The sequence below is a fragment of the Lampris incognitus genome, chromosome 2 (assembly GCF_029633865.1).
Source record: "Lampris incognitus isolate fLamInc1 chromosome 2, fLamInc1.hap2, whole genome shotgun sequence".
In the NCBI taxonomy this organism is placed as follows: domain Eukaryota; kingdom Metazoa; phylum Chordata; class Actinopteri; order Lampriformes; family Lampridae; genus Lampris; species Lampris incognitus.
The window spans coordinates 23,202,890-23,226,083 of record NC_079212.1 but is presented as its reverse complement, the minus strand read 5'-3'; the positions used below and the strand labels follow the sequence as shown (position 1 = coordinate 23,226,083).

Sequence of the window (23,194 nt, the reverse complement as noted above, 5' to 3'; positions counted from 1 at the left end):
AATGTCCCAGAGAAGAAACGTATGGTGAAGTGATTTGCTGAGGGCGCGTCAGGCAATGTAGTTCCTCGTTCACCAACCTGGCTCGGACATGCGCTCCGCCTTTTCTCTGCCTTCGACCAATGAGGTCTGTCGCAGCTTGCTGCCCTCAACGAAATAGCAAAGCATGAACAACCTTATACAGAACAGAATAGTGTAGGGTACGAAAAGTACCGATGGTTTAAGGTGCAGGGATCTGGCTAAGGTTCTTGCCCCACTGAGGACTGTGACGACTGTCCAGTTTCATGGGCACAGGCTGAACACGAAGTCTCATCGCAGGCGCGCGCCACAGGCACGTAAATCTCGAGATGTTTGCGCATCAGCAGCCGTACACTTCCATCAGGAAAGATGGCGAGGATGTTACGGAGAGCCACCTGGAGTGATAGAAAGCTTTAGGTACTCGTTTGCTCGCTTACATCGACGAAACCAGGGCTGAGGATTAATTCGTCTTAACGCCAATGACTCCAGCAACGCCAGATCTATGTGGTCAAAAGTTGGTACGTTGGCAGTATTGGCTGTTACGGTGCGTGGGGTCGAGAACCGCCAATTCCAGCTAGCTGTCAGCTAACGCTGCTCTAGCTAGAGAGCTGGCTAGCTACAGCAGTCAGCATTAGGTCCTGCACTGTTGGTTTGCAAAGTTGATTGGCAGATCGAATAGCTTGCATGGGTAATAGTTCCGATTATGTTTAAATGTTTTGATTGAATAATTGTACTAACAGAATTATACCACCAAAATGTATCACAAGACTTAAGCTGGTTTATAATGCCGTCTTGCTATTAGAATTAGCGTGTTAGCTAAAAAGCCTTTTTATTCAGACTAGTTAGTTATTTGTCAGATTGATGCCCTGTTGTTTAGTAATTCATGTTTTATGCGATATTACCAACTGTATTTTGCGTTCTAAATGAGGCACATGTTTTCTTTCCCTAGGTAGCCAGTCTGCAAAGACGTCATGGTCAGGATTCCTCTGGCAAAAAGGATTGACGTGTATAATTTTTCGAGCCTCCCTCCCATCATTTCACTTGCCCTCTGACCCCTGTTCTCCCTTCTCTCTCCTTTCTTCTTACACCTCATCAAATCTTACACGTTTGCCTGTAGCTTTTAGTTTTTCTCATGTGCACCTGATCAGCTTCTTTCTGGTTACTTGACTCAGAAAGCCACTTAGTCCATAGTAAGTGACCATTTGTGTGGATGGCCTCCGCTCAGTAGAGTGGTTGCACTGTGGGTCTTGTTCGTGATGATCAAGGTGACCCAATGCGATGTATAGTATGGAGGATGCACTTGTTACTCAAGAAAATCAGCAAACATGAGACTTGTGATTATATCTACAATGGCAGACTTGAAACTAATTCAGTTTATATTATGCAGTAAGGTATAATGGGGTAAATCAAAACATTGGTGGCGTGGACACTGGAGAAGGGAGCTGTGGGGTGAGGTAGTAGTTTGTATAGTTTTAGGATCACAACAGATCTGGGAGATAACTATACAGCCTACTGTCTTTCTTACGGCAACCAAACCATCACCTGTGTTACCACAACCGTCAGCCCTTTTCTATTCACTTGTCCTGGTCACTGAAGCCTCTGTTGCCAACGGTGACCACCAGAGCTCCAAAATGGTATCAGGTGCTCAAAAGAGCATTGATAATGTTCTCTTTGGGTTATATCAAACACTTTGTTATCTTATATTCGCTTATGACAAACCGCAGCACTTTCCATTAATGAGAGCGTGCAATGTCTTTACCATAAGCAACACTTGTGTGCATCAATACCTGTTGGAAAATGCAAACTATCGTTGGTGAGCGATGGCTTTGAATATTCACTGTTTCCATTTCAATTTACCATGAAGGTTCTTAGCAGCTTAAATAAAATCAATCACTAACATTGGTATCATTTTTTTCTTGAGTTACTGTGCTTAAAAATGCTTTTTATGGGGTGCTGCACAAATCTGTTCCTTAAGGGGATGGATTAAGTCAATCTGATGATTTCATAGCTGTGCTGTGGTGAGGTAGTAAGTTGTGTTGTTGTGGGGTGTGGGATATTAAAACACCTATTCTGGAGATACAACGATACAACTTACTGCCTTCCATATTGTGGCAGCATAACACCCTGTATTTCTACTAAGAGGCTGTATACAAAAATTCTGTCCCTCACTTGTAGGGAGTCCTGACTAGGTCTGTTTATAGCAGTCCTATTGGGGGAAAATTATGTTGGGTTACAATCTAAGAAATTCGAATATGTTTTTTTTGCAATAACATCACATTCTAATCACTTGTAATAGCCCTTTCCTGCAATTTCATACAGTATTAACGCAGGGAGAAGGGGTACATAAGTATTTAAATCCTGTTTGACTTGTATTTGGTAGTGTTTGTATTGAAATGTGTTTATATCCCTTATATAATAAAAATGTTTATTTGATTTGTGTAAATATTTATAAGCTTGGACCTATTTTTTTCTTTTTTTGAGGGAGTGAGGGGGTGACCTCAGTCCTCTAGGGTACGTTTTTTATTGTGCAATGGGGTTTGAACAAGTTAATGGTCAAGAAACTAAATGTTCATAACCGTGTTAATTTACCCACAAGAGCAACGTGGTCTGCCATGGTGTTATCCTTTTTAGGTTATGGAGCCATGTGGCATAATAAATGGACTTGCGTACTGTGTTAAGACTGATTAGGATAGCCGTGTGTTGCATCTCTTAAGTGAAGTGAGACGGCATCAAGTTGCCAGAAGTACTTGGGAAGCGAGTAAGATGCAGCGAGTGGTCAGTTTCTCGTTTATTCTCCACGTCAGCCAATGAGTGGACGGGGCGTTTTATAAAACGTTCCCTAATTGGCCACTCGAAAAATAAATAGGTGGGACTTAGCTGGCGGTCTTAATGCGCATGCGCGGTGTAACGCAATACTACGGCTGCCCGTACGTGAACATGGCGAATTTACGGAGTGTCAAGGTGAGTAGAGAAAGGAAAAAGGAAACGTTTCGCCACTCTCAGTTGCAAAACTAAAATCACGTCATCTTGCAGATTCCTTTTTTTTATTTCCAGGACCTTAAGTAAACCCGTGATGCAACACATGAACGTTTTACTGCCTAGTTTGGTTTCTAGCTGTGCCACCTAGAAGTTCCATTGTGTAAGGAATCAATGGGGAAACCAATGACAGCGCCTTCAGTAGATGGTGTCAGACTAACTAATGTACCTTGTCTGTAACATTGACATTCTACCCTTAGTCAAATTGTTTTTCAAAGTAGGGAAGTACAAAGACCCTGAGAGCAGAATAAGCGGTTCGGATAATAGATGGATGGAAGTACAAAGCTAGAATAACGTAAATACATTAATGCTGCTGATCGGAATGGTCCAATATCCAATTTTACGATGGCGATATGAAGTGAATGGATAGGCTAAAGTTGACTAAAGTTAGGTTAACGTGAGCCCTTATCCGTTTTCAGATAGTGCATGTTCATTATAACTAACAACAGATGTAGATGTTCTGTTCTCCCGTTCACCCATCATTCCCCCGTAACCCATGAGGTTTTTGTTTGTTTTTTGTTTTTTTGTCCCAACGCTCGTCCCGTCCTCCTGACGCTGGTTCATTTTACATATGTCTGTGATGTCCCCCCCCCCCCCCCCCCATTGTGCGAATGAGTAGGGCATGGTGGGCCTGGTGACGGGCGGTGCGTCTGGGCTGGGCAGGGCCACGGTTGAACGCCTTGTGCAGAATGGAGCATCTGCTGTCATCCTTGACCTCCCCTCCTCTGATGGGCAAGCCCTCGCAAATAGCCTTGGAGACCGCTGCGCCTTCGCACCCGCAGATGTGAGTAAGCACCCTTTCTCCCATTTTGGCTGTACCTCTGCGAGCGCAGATCACTTCTCTAACAACTGCCCATTTGGTTGTTCAATTTGGTAGACCAACCTGTCCTTTGTAGTTTCTAGATCCTGCTATTTTTTCCCCATTTTGTTACAATAGAATGTATAGTGTTCCTAGAAACATATGATGGGTTGCTGATCTTTTAAAACCTCCAGCTTTTTGCCTTCAATTTCACCTTAAAAGTTCCACAGACAGCTTCCTAGTCTTGATGATGGCGGAACTGATCTGATCCATTGTGTTAATGCATGCTCAGTAATCCAGGTAAGAAAATCACAGAAAGTTAAATCAGTTCATCTGGACACAAGTTTTATTGAGAGAAACCTTGGTCCTGGGTTCGAACCCCAGAGTTGTCCAATCTTGGGGGTCATCCCAAGTCGTCCTCTGTGTGGAGTTTGCATGTTCTCCCCGTGTCTGCGGTGGGTTTTCTCCGGGTGCTCCGGTTTGCCCCACCATCAAAAAGACATGCATGTAAGGGTTAATACTCCTGTCTGTGCCCTTGACCGAGGCATGGCAAAGATGAACTGGAGTTGTTTCCCGGCGGCTGCACGGCGGCTGCCCACCGCTCCTAGCTACACAGTTAGGATGGGTTAAATGCAGAGCATAATTTCCCCACGGGGGTCATTAAAGTATATCAAAATCAAAAATCAAATGTTTCATCACTCATCTAAGTGACCTCTTCAGTCTCAACTGACTGCAGGTATCCCCACCCTTATAAACAATACAGTGGCATAATGACCGAAACCAATGATTGGTTTCATAAGCAAATTGCCTTGAGCATTTTGCTTATGATGCAGGGAATTAGGGGGCCAGCCCAGGAACCATCGCCACAGCCGGGACGCGAACCCGTATCTCCTGCACCACGGGCGACAACGTTAACCAGTCGACTAAAGGGTCCGACCCGTTAGCCAAGTGCTAATGTGTCTACTTATTCGTGTACATTACACTATCCCCCCTCCTTCAGGACGCGTATCCCTGCTCTTCAGCATATCAGCTCCCTCAGGCCTCTGGGCGCATGTGCTTCCGATGACCTCACGGTCTCACCACTCCACTTCTGACACCAATGTAGCGAATTCGGAGGCCAGCCCGGCCGGACCATCACAGCCGGGACGTGAACTCATGTATTCCGCACCTTGAGCATTAACTAGAGTTACGTTGGCCATGTGTACTATTCATAGAGGATTGGGGAATGGTTGCAATCGCAGCATTGTAAGATGGCGACTGATGTACTCTTAGGCCCCCCCCTCGGTTCAAGGATGGTCATTTCCTCTTCACATAGATGACCTCTTTGACTCCCCGTTCAAACCAGCGTCCCTCCCTAACGCTGGTTTGAATGGGGAGCAATGGTTGTTTTCAGTCATCATGCCACTGTATTGTTTATAATGGTGGGAATAACTGCAGTCAGTTGAGACTGAAGAGGTCACTTAGATGAGTCATGAAACGTTTTTCTTAATAAACGTTGTGTCCGGATGAAGTGATTCAACTTTCTGTGACGATCTGTACTGTTTCAGTTGTGAGCCATTATATTTATTGTGCAGTTTTAAAACTGAACACAGGTGGATTCACAATCACTATAAGTTGACCCCTGTAAAAGTATTACCTGTAATCTCTCAAGAATTTTGAATACACCTGGCCCCATTTGTTTTCGACAAAAAGAGGGTGAATACTAGGGCAGTTTTCTGACTTCATCCCTTGACCCCCTGAACTTAGTCCATTATCAATCTTCCAAACAATGCATATCTCACTACAACAAATTGATGCAAATGTGTCTTTGAAATAAAGTTGAATATTTTGGTGTCAGCTTGAAGTAAACCGAACCACTTCTGACAAGGCTATATGGCTGAAAAAGGATTTTGTCCTTTTTTTAGATCTTGACCGTGTTCTTGAGCCAATTACATCCAAAACGGTCATGTAGGAACTAAGCATTTGATGGAGAAATTTAGAGAGAAATTTAGCACAGATTGGTGCGACACGGTGGCCCAGTGGTTAGCACTGTTGCCTCACAGCAAGAAGGTCCTGGGTTCGAACCCCAGGCCCTCCCAGGTTCCTTCTGTGTGGAGTGAGGGATATGGATGAATGAAATGTAATATTTTTAGACATTTTCATGGTTTGTTATACGTACGACAATACCTCTTTCTAAGGCTAGGTTTCAAGTTATCAAGCAAGTATCTTGCACAAATCATCTTGCAGCAGTAAATTGATGCAACATTTTCCATTGTGCATTAGCTCTTCTGGATAATATTGGTTTTGCTTTTCTTTCAGATGATTAGAGTAGCAAGAACTTTGGTAGAAATGCAGTGATATGCTGATGTAAAAAAAAAAAGTCAACCTTCAACGTGTTGTTTAATTTAAGGTGTATCCTCTAACGATGACCGAACAAGTTTATTATCCCACTGTTAAACAGATCTAATCTTTGCATATTTTACAAATAATGGGGCTTTGACGTATGTATGATTTTAGCTAATCCAAACCTATTCCGCATAACAATGTTTTTTTTAACAAATTCATCTTCACTGTGGTGATTGGGATTTGTAGCTGTAAAATAATAACTGTCAATTATTATCAAGAGATATACAGCAGTTTTGCGATTTTTTTTTTTTATGGGGGGGTCGATTATCATTCAGGTTTCCTTCCTACAGTGAAAGACTTGTACTTGGCAGTGCCACGAGTCCGTATATATAATTATGTGGCTGTGAAACAGGGCGTTGCAAAAAAAAAGTGGGAATATTCTATTCTCTCCATGATCAGAGCAAAAATCTAAATAAAACTGACCTAAATGCAAACTTTGAAGTACAACATAGCTGACCTACCCACTTCCTTCAGTCCAGTATGGAAACCCCAGATCATTTCTATTGTAACCTTGCCATTGTCTAGGTGACATCAGAGACAGATGTCCGATCAGCAGTTTCTTTGGCCAGAGAGAAATTTGGGAAGCTGGACCTGGCAGTAAACTGTGCTGGGATTGCTGTAGCTATTAAGACCTACAACTTTAAGAAGGACCTCCCTCATAACCTAGAGGACTTCCAACGTGTTATCACTGTAAGACACACACACACACACACACACACACACACACACACACACACACACACACACACACACACACACACACACACACACACACACACACATTGTTCTCTTGTAAAAAGACGTTCATATTTCATGTGTGTGTGTATGTGTATGTTTGATTTCATGTTTTCAGGTAAATATTGGCGGAACATTTAATGTAATTCGTCTAGCCGTCGGGGAGATGGCAAAGAATGAGCCTGATGCAGATGGACACAGAGGCTGCATCATCAACACAGCCAGCGTGGCAGCCTTTGATGGACAGGTATACTTAGACAAATACACCTTTAATTTAGTGTTTTGACATTTGATGAATCAGTTAGATTTTTTTAATACGCCACATTTCAAGGTGCTGAAAAAATTGCTTTTTGAGCTTGTGACAAAAGAAAAGAGAATCAGCATTGCGATCCTCAGATTGCACTGCACTAAACACAAACCACCTTGCTTACACTGGGAGTAGTGAGGAAGGCACACAGAACATGAATGAGTACTGTACATTATTTAGTTGACTTCGTTTCATACAGTACCCTTATGGTGGAGTCACACTTGGCGCTGTTTCTACCTGGTACTATCCCACTGTCTGTGGCTGTATCATCTTTCCAACAGATGTATCTATTGTATGTTTGTACGGCCAGTTGAATTAAGCTATAGCGGGGGATTTTTTGACTTTTGCGAATGGGTGGTAGATAAGGCAATAGATGGAACTGCATCCTTTTCATGGTGTCGCTTCAAAACAAGTAGGAGGGGGGGGTCCGGGTGGCGTGGCGGTCTATTCCGTTGCCTACCAACACGGGGATCCCGGTTCGAATCCCTGTGTTACCTCCGGCTTGGTCGGGCGTCCCTACAGACACAATTGGCCGTGTCTGCCGGTAGGAAGAGGGATGTGGGTATGTGTCTTGGTCACTGCACTAGCGCCTCCTCTGGTCAGTCGGGGTGTCTGTTCGGGGGAGAGGGGGAACTGGGGGGAATAGCGTGATCCTCCCATGCGCTGTGTCCCCCTGGTGAAACTCCTCACTCTCAGGTGAAAAGAAGCAGCTGGCAACTCCACATGTATCAGAGGAATCATGTGGTAGTCTGCAGCCCCCGCCAGATCAGCAGAGGGGATGGAGCAGCGACCGGGATGACTTGGAAGAGTGGGGTAATTGGCTGGATACAATTGAGGAGAAAAAGGAGGGGGGGGGGGATTAAAAAAAAAACAAGTAGGAGAATTTAATGTTATGCATGCTAATGTAGATGTTACCTGAGCAGAAGAGAGTGAGCAAGCACACTGCTTTGGCTTATTCAAGAAATAGGACACAGCTGTTCACTTAACATCGAGTGCGTCAAAGCACACGCTAAGTGCTTCAGTGTTCAAGTGCAGATCAAGTGTGGATAGTGGGATTCTGTCCTTTACACTAAGTAAAACTTCTCATTTCCTGTGCACACCCAGACTTTCGCGCCATTGTACTGGTTGTATGCAGGTAGGAAGATCCAATTGGTTTCATGTTACACTGTTTGTTTCACTGAGACTTAGGGAAACCATCTCTAATGCTAATGGCCCATAAATTTTATTTTACAATGAAAAGGTGCCCCTAAGCAGTGTTTCACTACATCCTTTACTCCACAAATTTGGGAGAATCAGGAGAAAGGTTGCTCAATGTATAACGGCAAACTAATGATTGAAGGAATCGTAGATCCCAAGGTAAAGATAGAACAAAAGAGATAAATAAAATTAAATGATTTGCATTTAACTGAAAAAAAAAATCCTAAAGTGCGTAATTGAATTGTTTGTATCACAGATGAATTTTGTTTAGTCATTGTAAGGAAAATGAGAGGTTCAAGCAGCAATGAACAAGGCTTACGTCTTAAGACCTCATTAGGTCAAAGGTGTTGAGTTTCCGCTTCATAACTTCTATACGTGAAGCTTGGTGAATATTCAGTCCATTGGACAATTGTTACCTTTAACAGCACCACCTTGGAATTGTATTTACCTGTACAGTGCCAACTTGGGACAATCAGGACATTGTTCAAATATTTTTATATAGCCTATTACATACACACACCAATCAAATCCCATGACTCCAGGTCTTAGTTTATGATTTCTGAAGTTTTAAGTGGACGCCAAACCCTCAGATTAAGTTAATTGCTTAATTGCAGCCAATTATGACCAATTACACTTTTTGACGTTGTGCATTGATTTCTGTGGGAATCAATTAATATTTGCTGGAGAAGTAGAATTTTAAGTGATTTACACGTGATTCAAGATGGCAGAAATTCCATCATGGTGGACGTGAGATTCTTGAGGCAAATTTTCTCCTTGAGGGCAAGGAACCTCTTGACCAAATGTGGTGACTTTAAGTTCCAAATGGGCATCATGGCAGCGCCTCCATTTCCTCAACGTACGCCATCTAGTGGCCCATTAGCCTATATTTAATAACTCATTCTCATAGCTCATTCTTGCCAAACATCTATACCTCCCCACCAAGTTTGATGACGCTAACTTTCACCCCATTATTAGCAATACCATGAAGTGAGGAAAAAGAATAACTTCAACTTCAAAAGGAGTCCAACATTTTTCACTGCTTGGACCCCTAACCATTGCTGTGTTCATTAATGGTTATGTAACAAATCTTTTGAAAACAATTGATCATTGGTGTTTCTTTGGATTTGATCCAGGTGGGCCAAGCTGCTTATTCGGCTTCCAAAGGTGGCATTGTTGGAATGACCCTACCCATCGCTAGAGATCTGGCACCTATGGGTATCAGAGTGGTCACCATAGCACCCGGTGTGTATATACTGTCACACTTTTTAAAAGATGTCTGTTAATGATTAATGATATGAATAATCTAAATAATGTTCTTTTGGTTTGTTATTTATATATATATATATATATATATATATAAATCCAGTAATTCAAGTAAATTCTTTATTAATTATTTTGCTCCTTATTTGTTGAGCACTTTCCCTACCATTGAGTGTTTCTTTTGACAGTTATGCGTGTGTGTGTGTGTGTGTATACATTTTTATTCATTTATTTATTTATTTTTGACTGATTATGAATTTTATGGTGGCCCTGAAGCAAGTTAGTGGGAAGAAAAAGATACAGGGCTTACTTTTCAACATTTTTGCGGTCCCTTGCAATACTTTCAACAAGACTGATAAAGTCTTTAATTCCCTTAGGTTATGATGTAATCACATATAATAATAATAATTAATAATGGATTAAATTTATCTGATACTCTAGATATTAGATATCTAGACACCCAAAGTGCTTCACAGTGAACAGGATGGAAACAGGATGAACCTGAGCTCAATTTTGAGTGTCATAGCAAAGGGCATGAATACTTCTGTAGATGCAATATTTCAGTTTTTTATTTTTAATAAATTTGCAAAAATTTCTACAAAACCTTTTTCACTTTGTCATTATGGGGTATTGTGTGTAGATTGATTAGAAGAAAAAAAAAAGGAATTTAATCCATTTTGGAATAAGGCTGTAACATAACAAAATGTGGGGAAAGTGAAGGGGTATGAATACTTTCCGGGTGCACTGTACGTATGTGTTTAACTGCTGAATATCAAACTTCAGCCTAAATTCAGTTTGGTAAAATACCGAGGGAATACAAGGAGTATTGCAAGGGAATGCAGAAGTATTCCCAATAGTCTCCCCCCACCCCCCACCAATTCTTTCAGAGGCTCCATATATTTCAGAGTAGGACATTGGCGTTATAAGAGTGGACAATCTTAAGTTTTGACATTTTTCCATTTTTCCTTCTCCAGGCCTGTTCTCCACTCCACTCTTGGCGGGTCTCCCAGAAAAGGTGCGTTCTTTCCTTGCTCGCCAGGTGCCTTTCCCCTCACGACTGGGTGACCCTGCAGAGTTCGCCCACCTGGTGACATCACTGGCCGAGAACCCCATGATCAATGGGGAAGTCATCAGACTGGATGGAGCAATCCGCATGCAGCCCTGAGAGAAAAACTTGATGGCATGTTGGCCTCAACTCATGGAAAATGAGGTGGATTATCATCTTCAGCCACTAATTGAGAGAAAAAAGTGTTGGAGTGTATGTGTGTGTCTACCTGTGTATGTATGGAACTAAAGCTAAATAAAGAATACAGTACACATGAATAATCATATGGTGACTACAACCAGGACATTGGTGTGTGTGTGTGTGTGTGTGTGTAAGAGAGAGATTATGAATTGGTGCGTTACTCAAAGCACTGCAGGTGCTTGATGCACTTCAAGGTGGTTGTTTTGTAAACAAAACCTGATGATGATAAATGTGAGATTCTTGACTCATTCCTTTTTCCCCAAAACGGTATTTTGTGTATTTTAGGAGGTTGGATCAAGATTTGTATTTTGGTGAGAAATCAATAAAAAAAAAAAAACAGCTATTTTCTTCAGTGTATAGATATCACTACTGGTGCAAGTTTTGAAATAATGGAACCAAGCTTTTTATATTTGATGCATACAGAAAGTACAAAAAGCAAAGTAGTTAAGGCACAGAATATAAGACAGGCCAGGTCTAAAACAGGTTGAATTCCAACCCATTGACTAAAATACAGAAGCTGATTCTGGGACCAATTGAGAAGTCTGTGCTCAGGATCTTAACCTCCACACCTGTCACACCAATGCCAACACCTGTGTTCTGCCGACAGACCCACTGTCGCCTTCACTGGACCAGCAGAAGTACTGACCAGCTCTGCATTGGCAGATGCTCTGGCACTGAGCAGTACACCGGAGGCCCTTACACCCGCCTTTGCATTGGGCCCTTTGGCCTCTGCATCAAAAATGCTCCATTCAGCATGAGCATGGCCCACCCCTGCTTCAGCATACAGCCCTGCTTTAAAAAGACACTCTCCATGTTTGTCCTCGTCCATCTGCAAATGAACCTGCGCCTGCATAGGTTCCAGCTGCAAAAGCTTGACCATGCCAGTCAAACATGTCAATCATCTGCAGGGCCCCTGGTGAACTAACAGTAACTCCTTTATCTGCTTTTAAAACTGCATGGGCTGAAAAAGTCAAGTCAATTTTATTTGTATAGCCCAATTTCACAAATTATAAATTTGCCTCAGTGGGCTTTATAGAAACACAATATCCAGTCCTTAGATACTTGCATCAGATAAGGAACAACTCCCTAACAACAGGTCGGCCCCTTTAGTTGACTGTTAAGCGCAGTCGCCCGTGGTGCGGGCGACCCGGGTTCATGTCCTGGCTGCGGCTACATTGGTGTCATAAGTGGGATGGTGAGACCGTGAGGCCATTGGAAGTACGTGCGCTCAGAGGTGGCAACTTCCTAAAAACTCCTTTAACAAGGAGAAAAAATAGGAAGAAACCTCAGGGAGAGCAACAGAAGAGGGATCTCTCCCAAGACGGACAATGTGCAATGGGTGTTGTGTTTACACAATTTACAGAATACAACATTGAAAGAGGATAACAGGACTGTAATGGAATTATAAAATATATGAAGAATATGATGAGGAGGATGCCAAGCAGTGTCCAGACGCCACCGGAACAGCCCGGGACATGAGCCATGCGACCAGCATCACAATGTAGACAAACCCCCCCCCCCCCATAAATTTAACTGAAAGATGACCACAAACGTTTTCTGCACTTTATGGCATTTGACCTCAATTTAACCAGACTTGCTGGGATTGAAAAAAAAAATCTCGTTGGGTGAACAAGTTTGTGGCATATTTGATTTTTCACTGGCCCTCCTTAAGAACAATGTGTATTTTCTTAAAAAAATGTGTATATATATATATATATATATATATATATATATATATATATATATCTCAACATGGATACATGAAAAAAGATTTTAATGCATAGCAGTACAGGCCTGTTTCGTGCGTCTCACAGCTGATGAGTGTGAGACGCACGAAACAGGCCTGTACTGCTATGCATTAAAATATTTTTCCTTTTATCTGTGTTAATATTCTGCTCCTCATCAGTCGAGCACTCAACACCATTGACGGTTTCGGGAAAAAAAATGCTATATATATATAAATAAACTTTGTTAAAAGAAACATTCAACGGTAGGGTTAGTGCTCAACAAATAAGGAGCAAAATAATCCAGTTAGTCAAGTAAATTCTCTATGAGACACATAGAGAATTATGTCTCAGAGAATTTACTTGATTAATTGGATTATATTATATATATTACTACTACTACTACTACTTGCGCTACAGTGTAATATTGCTGTCCCTTCTCATTAACATGAAATGATTTGACATACAAGAATTTCAAGATTAGTCTGTCACTAGTGACATGTTATTGTGCTGTGTACTAAAATGTTTGTTGCTAACTAAACCTTTTTTTGCAGTCAAATCTCTGTACATAACAATTTCCTTTTGAATAGAAGTGAAAAGTGATGAGCATGAGTCAAAGAGCACTGAATGCTTGGACCTCTAGAAAGCTTTGGCAGCCTATAATACTGATGGTGGCCTGATTTATTTTTTTCTTTCTTGCGGCATTTATTTTGTATGCAGTTAAGCTCACAATGTTAACACAGGATGATCTGATTCTGGTCATATGTGAGTAAACAAAGAAAATGGAGAATGGAAGACTGAGGTGCCACTCATGCAAGAGCTGCTGTGGTAAAAAGGCCAAGCAAAACCAGTGACGACTGTACATTTTTCCAGGTCATCCTGAAGCAGTAAAGGAACTCCATTGAAATTTGACAGAAGCCCTGTGGGCGACAAACAATGCACAGTGGTCTTCATCAGGCTCCTTGTCACATTACAGTAAGTGCAGTACTTTTGTACATGTCAGGATCCTCTGTAATAATGAGGGCGTTATGGTGGGAGCTCGGGAAGGTGTGTGCTATGAGAATTTGATGAAGGTCTGTGAGTCACAATATAGACGTTGTGCTTGTGAAACACAACAGGTTGCATTTGCGCATGTACATTTACACGTGATTTTTTTTTCCTCCACTTTTTCCTTCAACAAGATAGTGCAAAAACTATTTGCGTCTCCACATTGGTCTGTGTCGAGGATGTGTGCACATCTAACCAGATTCTCAGCATCAGTCTATATTCTTTGCAGCAGTTGGATTGCATGGGTTGGGAGACTAGCAAGAAGTGCATTAACTGAGATGACAAGGGCCTGGACCGGGAGCTGTGTAGAATTATCTGGCCCGATGGGTATGGCTGGATTGGCGGTAGACAGCACCAGTATGGTCAGAAAGAGAGAGCCGATAATCCATCACCCGAGGTTCCTTGAGGATCTGGGGGCATGATTGTTGATGTACTGAGCCTGAGCAATATTTCTCCAGTGATGGAGGATTTGGAAGGGATGACCAGTGACTCAATTTTTTACAAACTGAGCTGGAACAAGCATCGGCATTTAGCAACACAAGGCTACCACCGATGTATGCAGCCCCATTAATCCCTTATGCAAAGGAGATGAAACCTTATGATAGCAATTCATTTTGGAAACAATTCTTCTACAAACAACACAACCAAATCAGTGTCAGTATTTCTAAAATGCTAAAGCAGGAAAAATACAAAAAGTTCTCCGCAGTTGAATAATGTAACAAAATCTAAGCAGTATGTAAAAACCATTAAATTTCTTCAGTAATCATGAATTTACCTCATAGAAACCAGATCAAAGTATAACATGTCAAAAGTCTGAGATAAAAAATGTAAAGTGCTGAGGGTATAAAAAGTGATAGTTATAACATTGTCTCTCTCTTCATATTTTTTAATTCCATGGACTTCCTGTACTCACATGAATCTCAGCAGCTCCCGAGAGTTGCAAATACTATTTTTTTCATGTGTTTACTTGGCATTTCTTGGTCCTGATATGGACATATAGGTGTGCTGAAGGACAAACCATCCTTGAGCATGAAGCATCTTGCCCAAGGAATGTAGGGTTTCAAATGTAATTTTACATTTGTACATAGGTTTAAGACAAGTAATTTGAAAATGTCATTGTCCTAAACCTTGAAGTGTGACTTCCTTTTGTTGAATCATTAAGAGTATTTTTGTTTGAATTGGGGTAAGAGTCAAGAAAATGATGTCGCATTCACCTTTCCTACAAAAAGTTTCAGTTTATCTCTAGCACAAGAGCAGTTTGTGAGGTTGTCAACTTTTCTTCAACAGGAAGTCTATGCTTTCACTTGACAGTGCCCAGTCTCCCTGGCTGAGCAGGGAGTGCAGGTGAGCAGCTGTGGCATTTTCCCGCATGCATGCACACCAGTAACGCAGCATGGCAAATACTCGCTCCACGTGGTTGTTTGGACAGTCCTCCTCAATTTGCTCCAATTTCACAGAGGGGACACTCAGTGCCAGTCTGCCAATCTCCTTCCAGGAGCGTCCAATAGTACGAGCCACAAGCATCAGCTGCCTCTCCGTCACCAAATCAGGACCTGTGAAAAGGAAACGGGGCATGAGAGGCTAGTTGATGGTAACCACTCTGTAGTGTGTTGAGGAGGATAATATGAATTGTGGAAACTCACTGTTCTGGCATATCTTTTTAGGAGGGGGGCTGTCTTCTGACTCAGTAGTTTCTTTTCTCTTCACAGCTGTTTCTTTACCTCCAGTTAATAATGAGAAACATTTTGAAAAATAAAGTCATATTTCATTTAAGGAGATATAAAAGGGCCAATTGAGCTAGTAAAAACAGTGTATGGACAGACGTTACCTGCAGGTAGCTGTGTGTCCTTGAGGAAAGCAAGTAATGGGAAGGTATTTTGCATCTCATTGTCCTTCAGCAGTTCCAGAAGACCCTGCGCTGCCTCCGGCCCTCTCTCGATGACATGGTCCAGCAGATCCCTCACCTTCTCACTGGAAACAGAGGCAGCTTTAACCTGCTGGTAGCCACGGCGGGACAGCAGAAAGTGAGAGTCCGCACACTGCAGTACATAGTCAGCGTCAGCACTTAGGATAGATATTAGTTTAATCTTCAGGCTTCTCAGTAGCTGGATTTCCCCCGTTGGTTTTTCAGCCATGGCTGAATGTCACCTAATCAGCACCTAAGAAAAAACATTACACATTCTATAATCTCAAATGTTTCTTATGGAGGCAGTGACACAATGGCAAAGTTACTTTTAATTATAAACCTACTTATAGAGCATTTGTCAAACAGTGGTAAAAAGTGATTTGCAATATTAAACTAAAAGTAAACTAATAAACTAACTAATAGTTAATTAGAACATACAAAACAGTTTACTGAATAGCTGTTTCACTAGTTTCAGTTCTTTATGTTCCTCAGTTGATTATTTGTCCTTTAGTTTTTCTACAAACAAATTACATTAACAAACAGGATGGTGTTAAAATCGCCAGAATGAACGAACTGCATTTCCTGCAAATTTTGTAATGCAGTGACATTTCTAATGCAACCTTTATAGTTGAGGTTTGTGGGCTGTTGACCTTTGCCTATGAATAAAAGATTATCCCAATTATGTTTGATAGTGCATCATTTGCTTATTTCTTGACTGTTGTTTGATGTCCAAATTAGTATGTTGCTAATTAGTTGACAGGCTTTCTGGCATGTCAACCTTGGGCAGTCACTCCCAGTCACATTATACGTAACAATTGAATCTAAGCTGTGATTCAAAGAAAGAAAAAAGAGAATAGACCTAAACTAAGTAAAATTCCAGGGAAGAATCATGATTTATTGGTTATTTTATTTGCAATTTCAACCATAGCCAAAAGCATTACAAATGCGTTGGCTGGTGTCTCCAATGGCCTTGTCATATGACACTGTCATTACAATTGCTCTCTGAGATTGAGAATAAACATTTCCTTGATTTTGGAGGAATATTTGACGATGAGGAACAAAATTTACAAGATTTCCACTTAACTATATGTTCGAAGAAGTCTATAATATTCAAGCTAACCACAAATGCTTTTGAATGACCTTCACAAGATCAGTGCTTGTAAAAATGCTTGCAGTGGAAATCATTAACTTGGACATGTTCTTTATGATATTGACTGATCGACTGAACTTTCAATTCAAATTAAACTAAACCAATGTCAGTAAAACAGAATTTATCATTGCCATCAATTCAAAATTATGCCTGGGTTTGGTTGTCCAAAATGTAACTGTGGCTTTATGTAAAAACAATTGATTAAGTATAGATCGGAATGAATTCAAGGCAATTTGAACATTCTTAGTTTAGTAAAACGTTCAGGTGCTTACAAGAGATGTATTGAGTAGATTAAACATTCATATGCAATCTTCCAACATAGCACCTTTAATTTTTCACAAAATGAGTGATCTACCATATGTATAAGTAAAAATGCATACATACATAATTGTAACCAGCTAATCATATTCAGTCATATTATGACTTAGTGAACGATTAATATTCAATCTTGCACCGGCTTTTTGACTATTTAATTAGCTTATATACTTTTTGAGAGCAACTATTCCCTTTTCTTCTTTTTTACTCTTCGACTAAAATGTACTACTTTTTATAATCTTGTTATACCCCTACCACTTTACGTCTCTGTACTGTGGGAGCAACCCAGACAATCACTAGTTATTATAGTTATTACTAGTTATTATACATTGTGCCAACTTATAATAACTTCTTTTTAAAACATCTGCACTTGTGTTCTTAGCCTATGTCCATACAGAACATCATAATACTGACAAGCTCCCATTCAACTTCTGAAATACTGTACTGTTGTAATACTGTACCGATAGGCCCTTACTGTATATGGAAGAAACATAACTAAAATGTTTAACTAAACGAAACTTTTTTTTTTGCTGCTCAGTTTAAAATGTACCCAGTTGCGCTCACCCAAAGCACCGTTTGGTAATGTCCACACAAGCTGCAGCGTCCCTTCGCAGCAACAACTGTCTTTGGTTGTAATACTGCTCAGCAGAACTTTATCGAGGCGGATGTAAACAACATGCTTTCATTTGTTGAAAGAACAAAAGAATACATTAATAAATCAAATGATCCGGCTCTGAGAAAACAACATAACAAGAGATTCTTACCCTTTATTTAACAGCTATTGTCTTTCGGAAATGTAAACAGCCATCACTCTCACCTGTTTTCGCGGGCGTGTGGGTGTTCTCTTCTTTGTGACCCCAAAAATGCTCCTGTTATTCCGTTTGTCGCCATCGGGTGGAGGGATGATTACACTACATTATTCTGAGCCCAACAATTGGAATTAGTGACATCTAGTGGAATAGCGCTATAATTGCACAATTTGTTGGCCAGATGCCTTATGAGCACGATGTCCGGGGGTGCGGTAAAATGTTCCCTTTTTTTTTAAGTTTTCTCAACGTAACTCGTCAATTGACTTTTGAAGACTCGCCTGAGTGGTCTCCTTATTGAGGACACAGATTTGATCCTCACAGCAATCAGTGTTAATCCGTCTACAGCCAGGCACCCTATCAAAGCATGTTTGATTTGAGGGCTCTGGTTAAAACGTTAACAGCAAGGGATAAAAGCAAAAGTAAAAGTACATTTTCAAACCAGGTTTTCCCACCGTCACCTTGGAATAAAGACATCATCGTGTATTCCAAAACTCACCCAATGTTTTGGTTTTATGGTTTATGGTTAAAATTAAATGAACAAAATTTGCCACTCTCACCTCACTCTTGCCTTTAATGCTCCCTGGGATTCCTGGCTATGAGGGACTTGGAGTATCTCATGGATAAAAGTCACAGAGAGCTGATCAATAAATGTGTGGTTTGCTCACGATCAGATAAGGAGGAAGAACCACGTTTACAGAGCTGTCTTGCTGATCTGACAAGATGTTAAATCTATCTATCTATCTATCTATCTATCTATCTATCTATCTATCTATCTATCTATCTATCTATCTATCTATCTATCTATCTATCTATCTATCTATCTATCTATCTATCTATCTATCTATCTATCTATCTATCTATCTATCTATCTATCCATCTATCTATCTATCTATCTATCTATCTATCTAACTAATCTGGAGACATAGATCTCATCTCTCTCAGTTTTGTGTGAATGTGACCTTTACACAGGGAGCTTTGAGGGTTGACCCTCTTATTAAGCTGGAACGAACAGTAGTAAGGGAACAACCATGGGCCTGATTGACTTTAATAACAATAATGATAATAATAATAATATAATAATAATAATTATTATTATTAATATTATATTAATACTAATAATTATATTAATACTAATAATTATAATTATATGACATGCCTGTTTGTTTAGCATGCATTATATATGACAGAAAAGACTTACTTGTGTTTCTATCAATCATTCAATCATTTACTCAATCAAGCAACCAAGCTGCAAGTTTATTTTTCATATATGAAAGCAAGTTTACGCTTATTCTCAAAATAATAATAAATAATATAAATCTTAAAACAAGAAATTGATTTGAGTTAAAACATTTTTTTACAGTAAACGTCTTGAAATAAGTCTTATAAATCATGAAACAAGTACACATTCTTGAAACAAGCAATATCATCTGTCAGTGGGGTCAGAAAATTTTACCAGGAACATCTTGAATTAAGTTTTAGGAGACATATAACAAGATAAAATACCTTGATTAGCTGGTCTATTTTGCATTGTGCAGATCTGAGGGCTGTACCAGGAACATACTTTGGTAGCATTTAATCAGTACATTCAAACTCAAGTCTGTTAAAAGATTTTAATAGCAAAATAATCTTAAAGTCTGTTCTGTAACTGACAGGTAACCAGTGCAAGGATGTTGAAACAGGTGAGGTCATTTTTCCAAATAGGGAAGACCAGAGAGCAATGCATTCACAAGTATTTGATTGTCTGCTGGGAGGAGGAACAGTCTCACCTTTGTTGTCTTTTTCAAGTGATAAAATGCTGTATAACTTATGTGTCTCTCAAAATGTAAATCTGAGTCCATCATAACATCCAAATTTATTGTGTGGAAAAAAAATTATTAATTTGAAAATAAGCTTCTCTCTTTGCCCCTTTTTGCTAATTGCCCAAATCCCACCTTGGTCACTTATAAAAATACATTGAATCCCATACACATTGTCAGTAATGCTGATCTAAGTAACTAAATAAATATGATATGAAAGTTCGAGGTCCACAGGCGAGAGCCACACATTGCTGTTGTAAGCCATTTAAATAAACATGATATGGCTTCTGTAACTGGAGGGCCTTCTCCGTTTCTGAGAGATGTGTTATGGTTCATGATGGGGAGGCGGAATGCTTGTCAACACAAGAAATAAATATTTCATAATTTAATCTTTACACAAAAGAAATGAATGCATGGTACCAAATAGCATTTGCATGTGCTTATGTGTGTCCATGTGTGATTACATGTGTGCAGCCAGTGCAATACGAATGATTCAACCACCGTGTTCGAGTTAAATGGATCATCTCAGGGAACAGTTTTCAGAGTGTTGCCAGACAATTATCAAAGACCACTTGCCACATGGCTGACTAAGCCGGTTTACTTAGCCGGAGCTCTGGGAAATGACAAATCAATGTTTTATTCCGGGATGGATATTTGCTTTGTGTGAGAGGGAAAAGCTAACTGAGTTGGCTTTATCCACACACTGCGCACTCTGAGTCTATGTTTGTATGAGGTGTCTGAATCGAAATCCAATTCTCTCTCGGAGACATTCAGTTTACAGTGGGTGGTAAGATTATACAGAGACAGGGAAAACACTGCTCAGACATCGTTCATTGTTATCGACCAGTTGAGGCAGTGGGTTGCCAGCACTTTTAAAGCTAGAGTAGGCAGTTTTTTGTTTTTTGTTTTTTTGGCATCACTGGGTAGAAAGTCCATCATAATTTTTTGGCATATTATAATTAAAGTGGTCTGAGAGAAAACAAGACTGTTGCACCTCCTCTTGACTCTGTATTCAGGCTTTAAAAACTCTAGCCCATTTCAGAGCGAGGGCATTCCTATTGGCTGTTCTACAAATGCAGATGCACATGTATGTGATCAATTCGCGTCCACCCTGCCCCGCCCCTAAACCTAAAAATCAACAAAACCAACTCCAAATGGCTGCTTCACATGAACAATATTAGTATAACTAAGATATTTGCTGACATTTTTTTCGTACATGGACAGATGTCCCACAGGCCAAAGAAATGTAGGTCAGGTGAATCAGCCATAATTGTCCCTAGGTGTGAATGTGTGGGCCCTGTGATGGCCTGGCGGCCTGTCCGGGGTGTCTCCCCACCTGCCGCCCAATGACTGCCAGGATAGGCTCCAGCATCCCCGCGACCCTTAGAGCAGGATAAGCGGTTTGGATAATGGATGGACGAATGGATGGATAGACTTATCAACTTTGTACAGGTTGTACACTATTGTAAGGGACTGAAGAGCGATGCAGGGGTCATTTGGTAGGAGGGGTTTAGCGGAGTGATACGAGGCAGCAGAGAGAGAGAGAGCGAGAGACGGAAGGATTTGCATTGGAATATTCAATGTTACCTAATGCAGCTGAATTTTCAGTTATACATGCATTTATACATTTGTTTGCAAGAGTATTATTAGGCTGAGGCATTTAAGATATGAATTTAACTGAATTTGATTTAAAGATAATGTGTCACAAAGCCGTTAATGCGGAAGTGTGCAAATGTTGATGTGATGGAGGGTTTTCAACTCCACAGAGTGTAGTGTGTGTTTAAATTGTGTGCTTAGTCAATTTGCATATGTCACTCATTACAAGTGTACCATAATCTGGAATATTAATAATGGACAATCGGTTAACTTGATCATTGATCCTCCATGATCTCTAGCACATCTTTGTGCTTTTCTGCTCCAATCTCTTCCAGTGTACACCATTTGTTTATGCACATGTGCCCATGCTGGATAGTTTAATCGCTCACTCAGTCTTTTAACAGTGTTGGCGGGCAATAATGCTGTTTCTTTCTGAGTGGCTCCAGCTCCATTCTACAGATCTCTGCACCTGGAAAATTGGGATTTTTCAGACGAGGGGCAGGTTTGAGTGTGTTTGTGTGTGAGAGTGCATTTGTGTACGAGTACAGTTGAAGACCAAGGCAGTGCGACGTCACCTCACCCCCACCATGCAGTTACAGAGATTAACCTGCCAGTGATGCATGTAACAGGAAATGTTAGATTTACATATAAAGTATGTGCAAGCAAAATCTGGTCCAATTGAGGATCTGTACCACACTTGGGGTGAAATTCAAATTTGTGCTGTAGTCATATGAAATACACAAGAGCTACACACAAATATGCTTAAAAAACACATACAAACCAATTTCAAAGATGTAGCACAACCCTCAGTAAGGCTATCTATCTATCTATCTATCTATCTATCTATCTATCTATCTATCTATCTATCTATCTATCTATCTATCTATCTATCTATCTATCTATCTATCTATCTATCTATCTATCTATCTATCTATCTATCTGTCTGTCTGTCTGTCTGTCTGTCTGTCTAGAGATAAAGATCTCAGCCTCTGTTGGTTGTGTATTTTGGATGAGTCTGGGTAATACATTATGTATGACAAAAGATAGTGTAATCAATCAATCAATCAATCAATCAATCAATCAATCAATCAAGCAAGCAAGCAAGCAAGCAAGCAAGCAAGCAAGCACTCAGTTGATGAGTCAGACAAACTTCATACATAGAAATGTAGTGCAATGCACTTGATGTGGGAACAGATATTTATCTAACTAGTCACATATGGAAACATTAACAATAACAGATGTATCATCATTTGGCTAATCTGTTTAAAATGAATGTTATATAAAGGCTCAAATTCTTGTATGTATGTATCTATTATTTTATGTATGTATGTATGTATGTATGTATGTATGTATGTATGTATGTATGTATGTATGTATGTATGTATGTATGTATGTATGTATGTATGTATCTGTCTATCTAGCTATCTATCGATCTATCATAGATCCAGACAGCTGTGGAGGGCTAAGAGCTAAGAGTAGCAGGTTTTCCTTCCAACCAGTTGCTACACCAGCTGATTTCACTAATCAACCCACCTTCAGCCAAATAAGAAAAACTAAACAGTAAAGTCAGCCAGTGTTGTGATCGGTTAGAAGGAATAAATGGTAAATGGACTGCTTTTATGTAGTGCTTTTCTAGTCTACTGACCACTCAAGGTGTTTTTACAGTGTGTGCATCACATTCACACACACATTCACACACTGATGGAGGAGGTTGCCATGCAAGGCGTCAACCTGCTCATCAGGAGCAGTTAGGAGTTCAGTGTCTCGCTCTAAAATAAAATTGACTTGACTTGCTCAAGGACATTCCGACATGCTCTCTGGAGAAGCCGGGGGTCAAACCAGTGAACTTCGGATTACTAGATGACCCACTC

General features: G+C 40.4%; 2 protein-coding genes across 2 annotated transcripts; one reads left to right on the top strand and one right to left on the bottom strand.

The window, feature by feature from the left end:
• The first annotated feature begins 2,929 nt into the window (after nt 1-2,929).
• Nucleotides 2,930-11,060, top strand: hsd17b10 (hydroxysteroid (17-beta) dehydrogenase 10). The gene is made up of 6 exons (XM_056274774.1): nt 2,930-2,976; nt 3,671-3,835; nt 6,761-6,925; nt 7,089-7,217; nt 9,608-9,716; nt 10,709-11,060. Exons 1-6 carry the CDS (start codon nt 2,953-2,955, stop codon nt 10,897-10,899), a joined length of 783 nt encoding a protein of 260 aa, XP_056130749.1. The 5' UTR covers nt 2,930-2,952; the 3' UTR covers nt 10,900-11,060.
• Nucleotides 11,061-14,595: 3,535 nt separating this feature from the next.
• zgc:174906 (uncharacterized protein LOC571548 homolog) lies at nt 14,596-17,803 on the bottom strand. Its single transcript, XM_056275350.1, has 4 exons — nt 17,687-17,803; nt 15,580-15,910; nt 15,395-15,472; nt 14,596-15,304 (listed from the first exon to the last, which is right to left on the bottom strand). Exons 2-4 carry the CDS (start codon nt 15,884-15,886, stop codon nt 15,021-15,023), a joined length of 669 nt encoding a protein of 222 aa, XP_056131325.1. The 5' UTR covers nt 15,887-15,910; nt 17,687-17,803; the 3' UTR covers nt 14,596-15,020.
• Nucleotides 17,804-23,194: the final 5,391 nt, after the last annotated feature.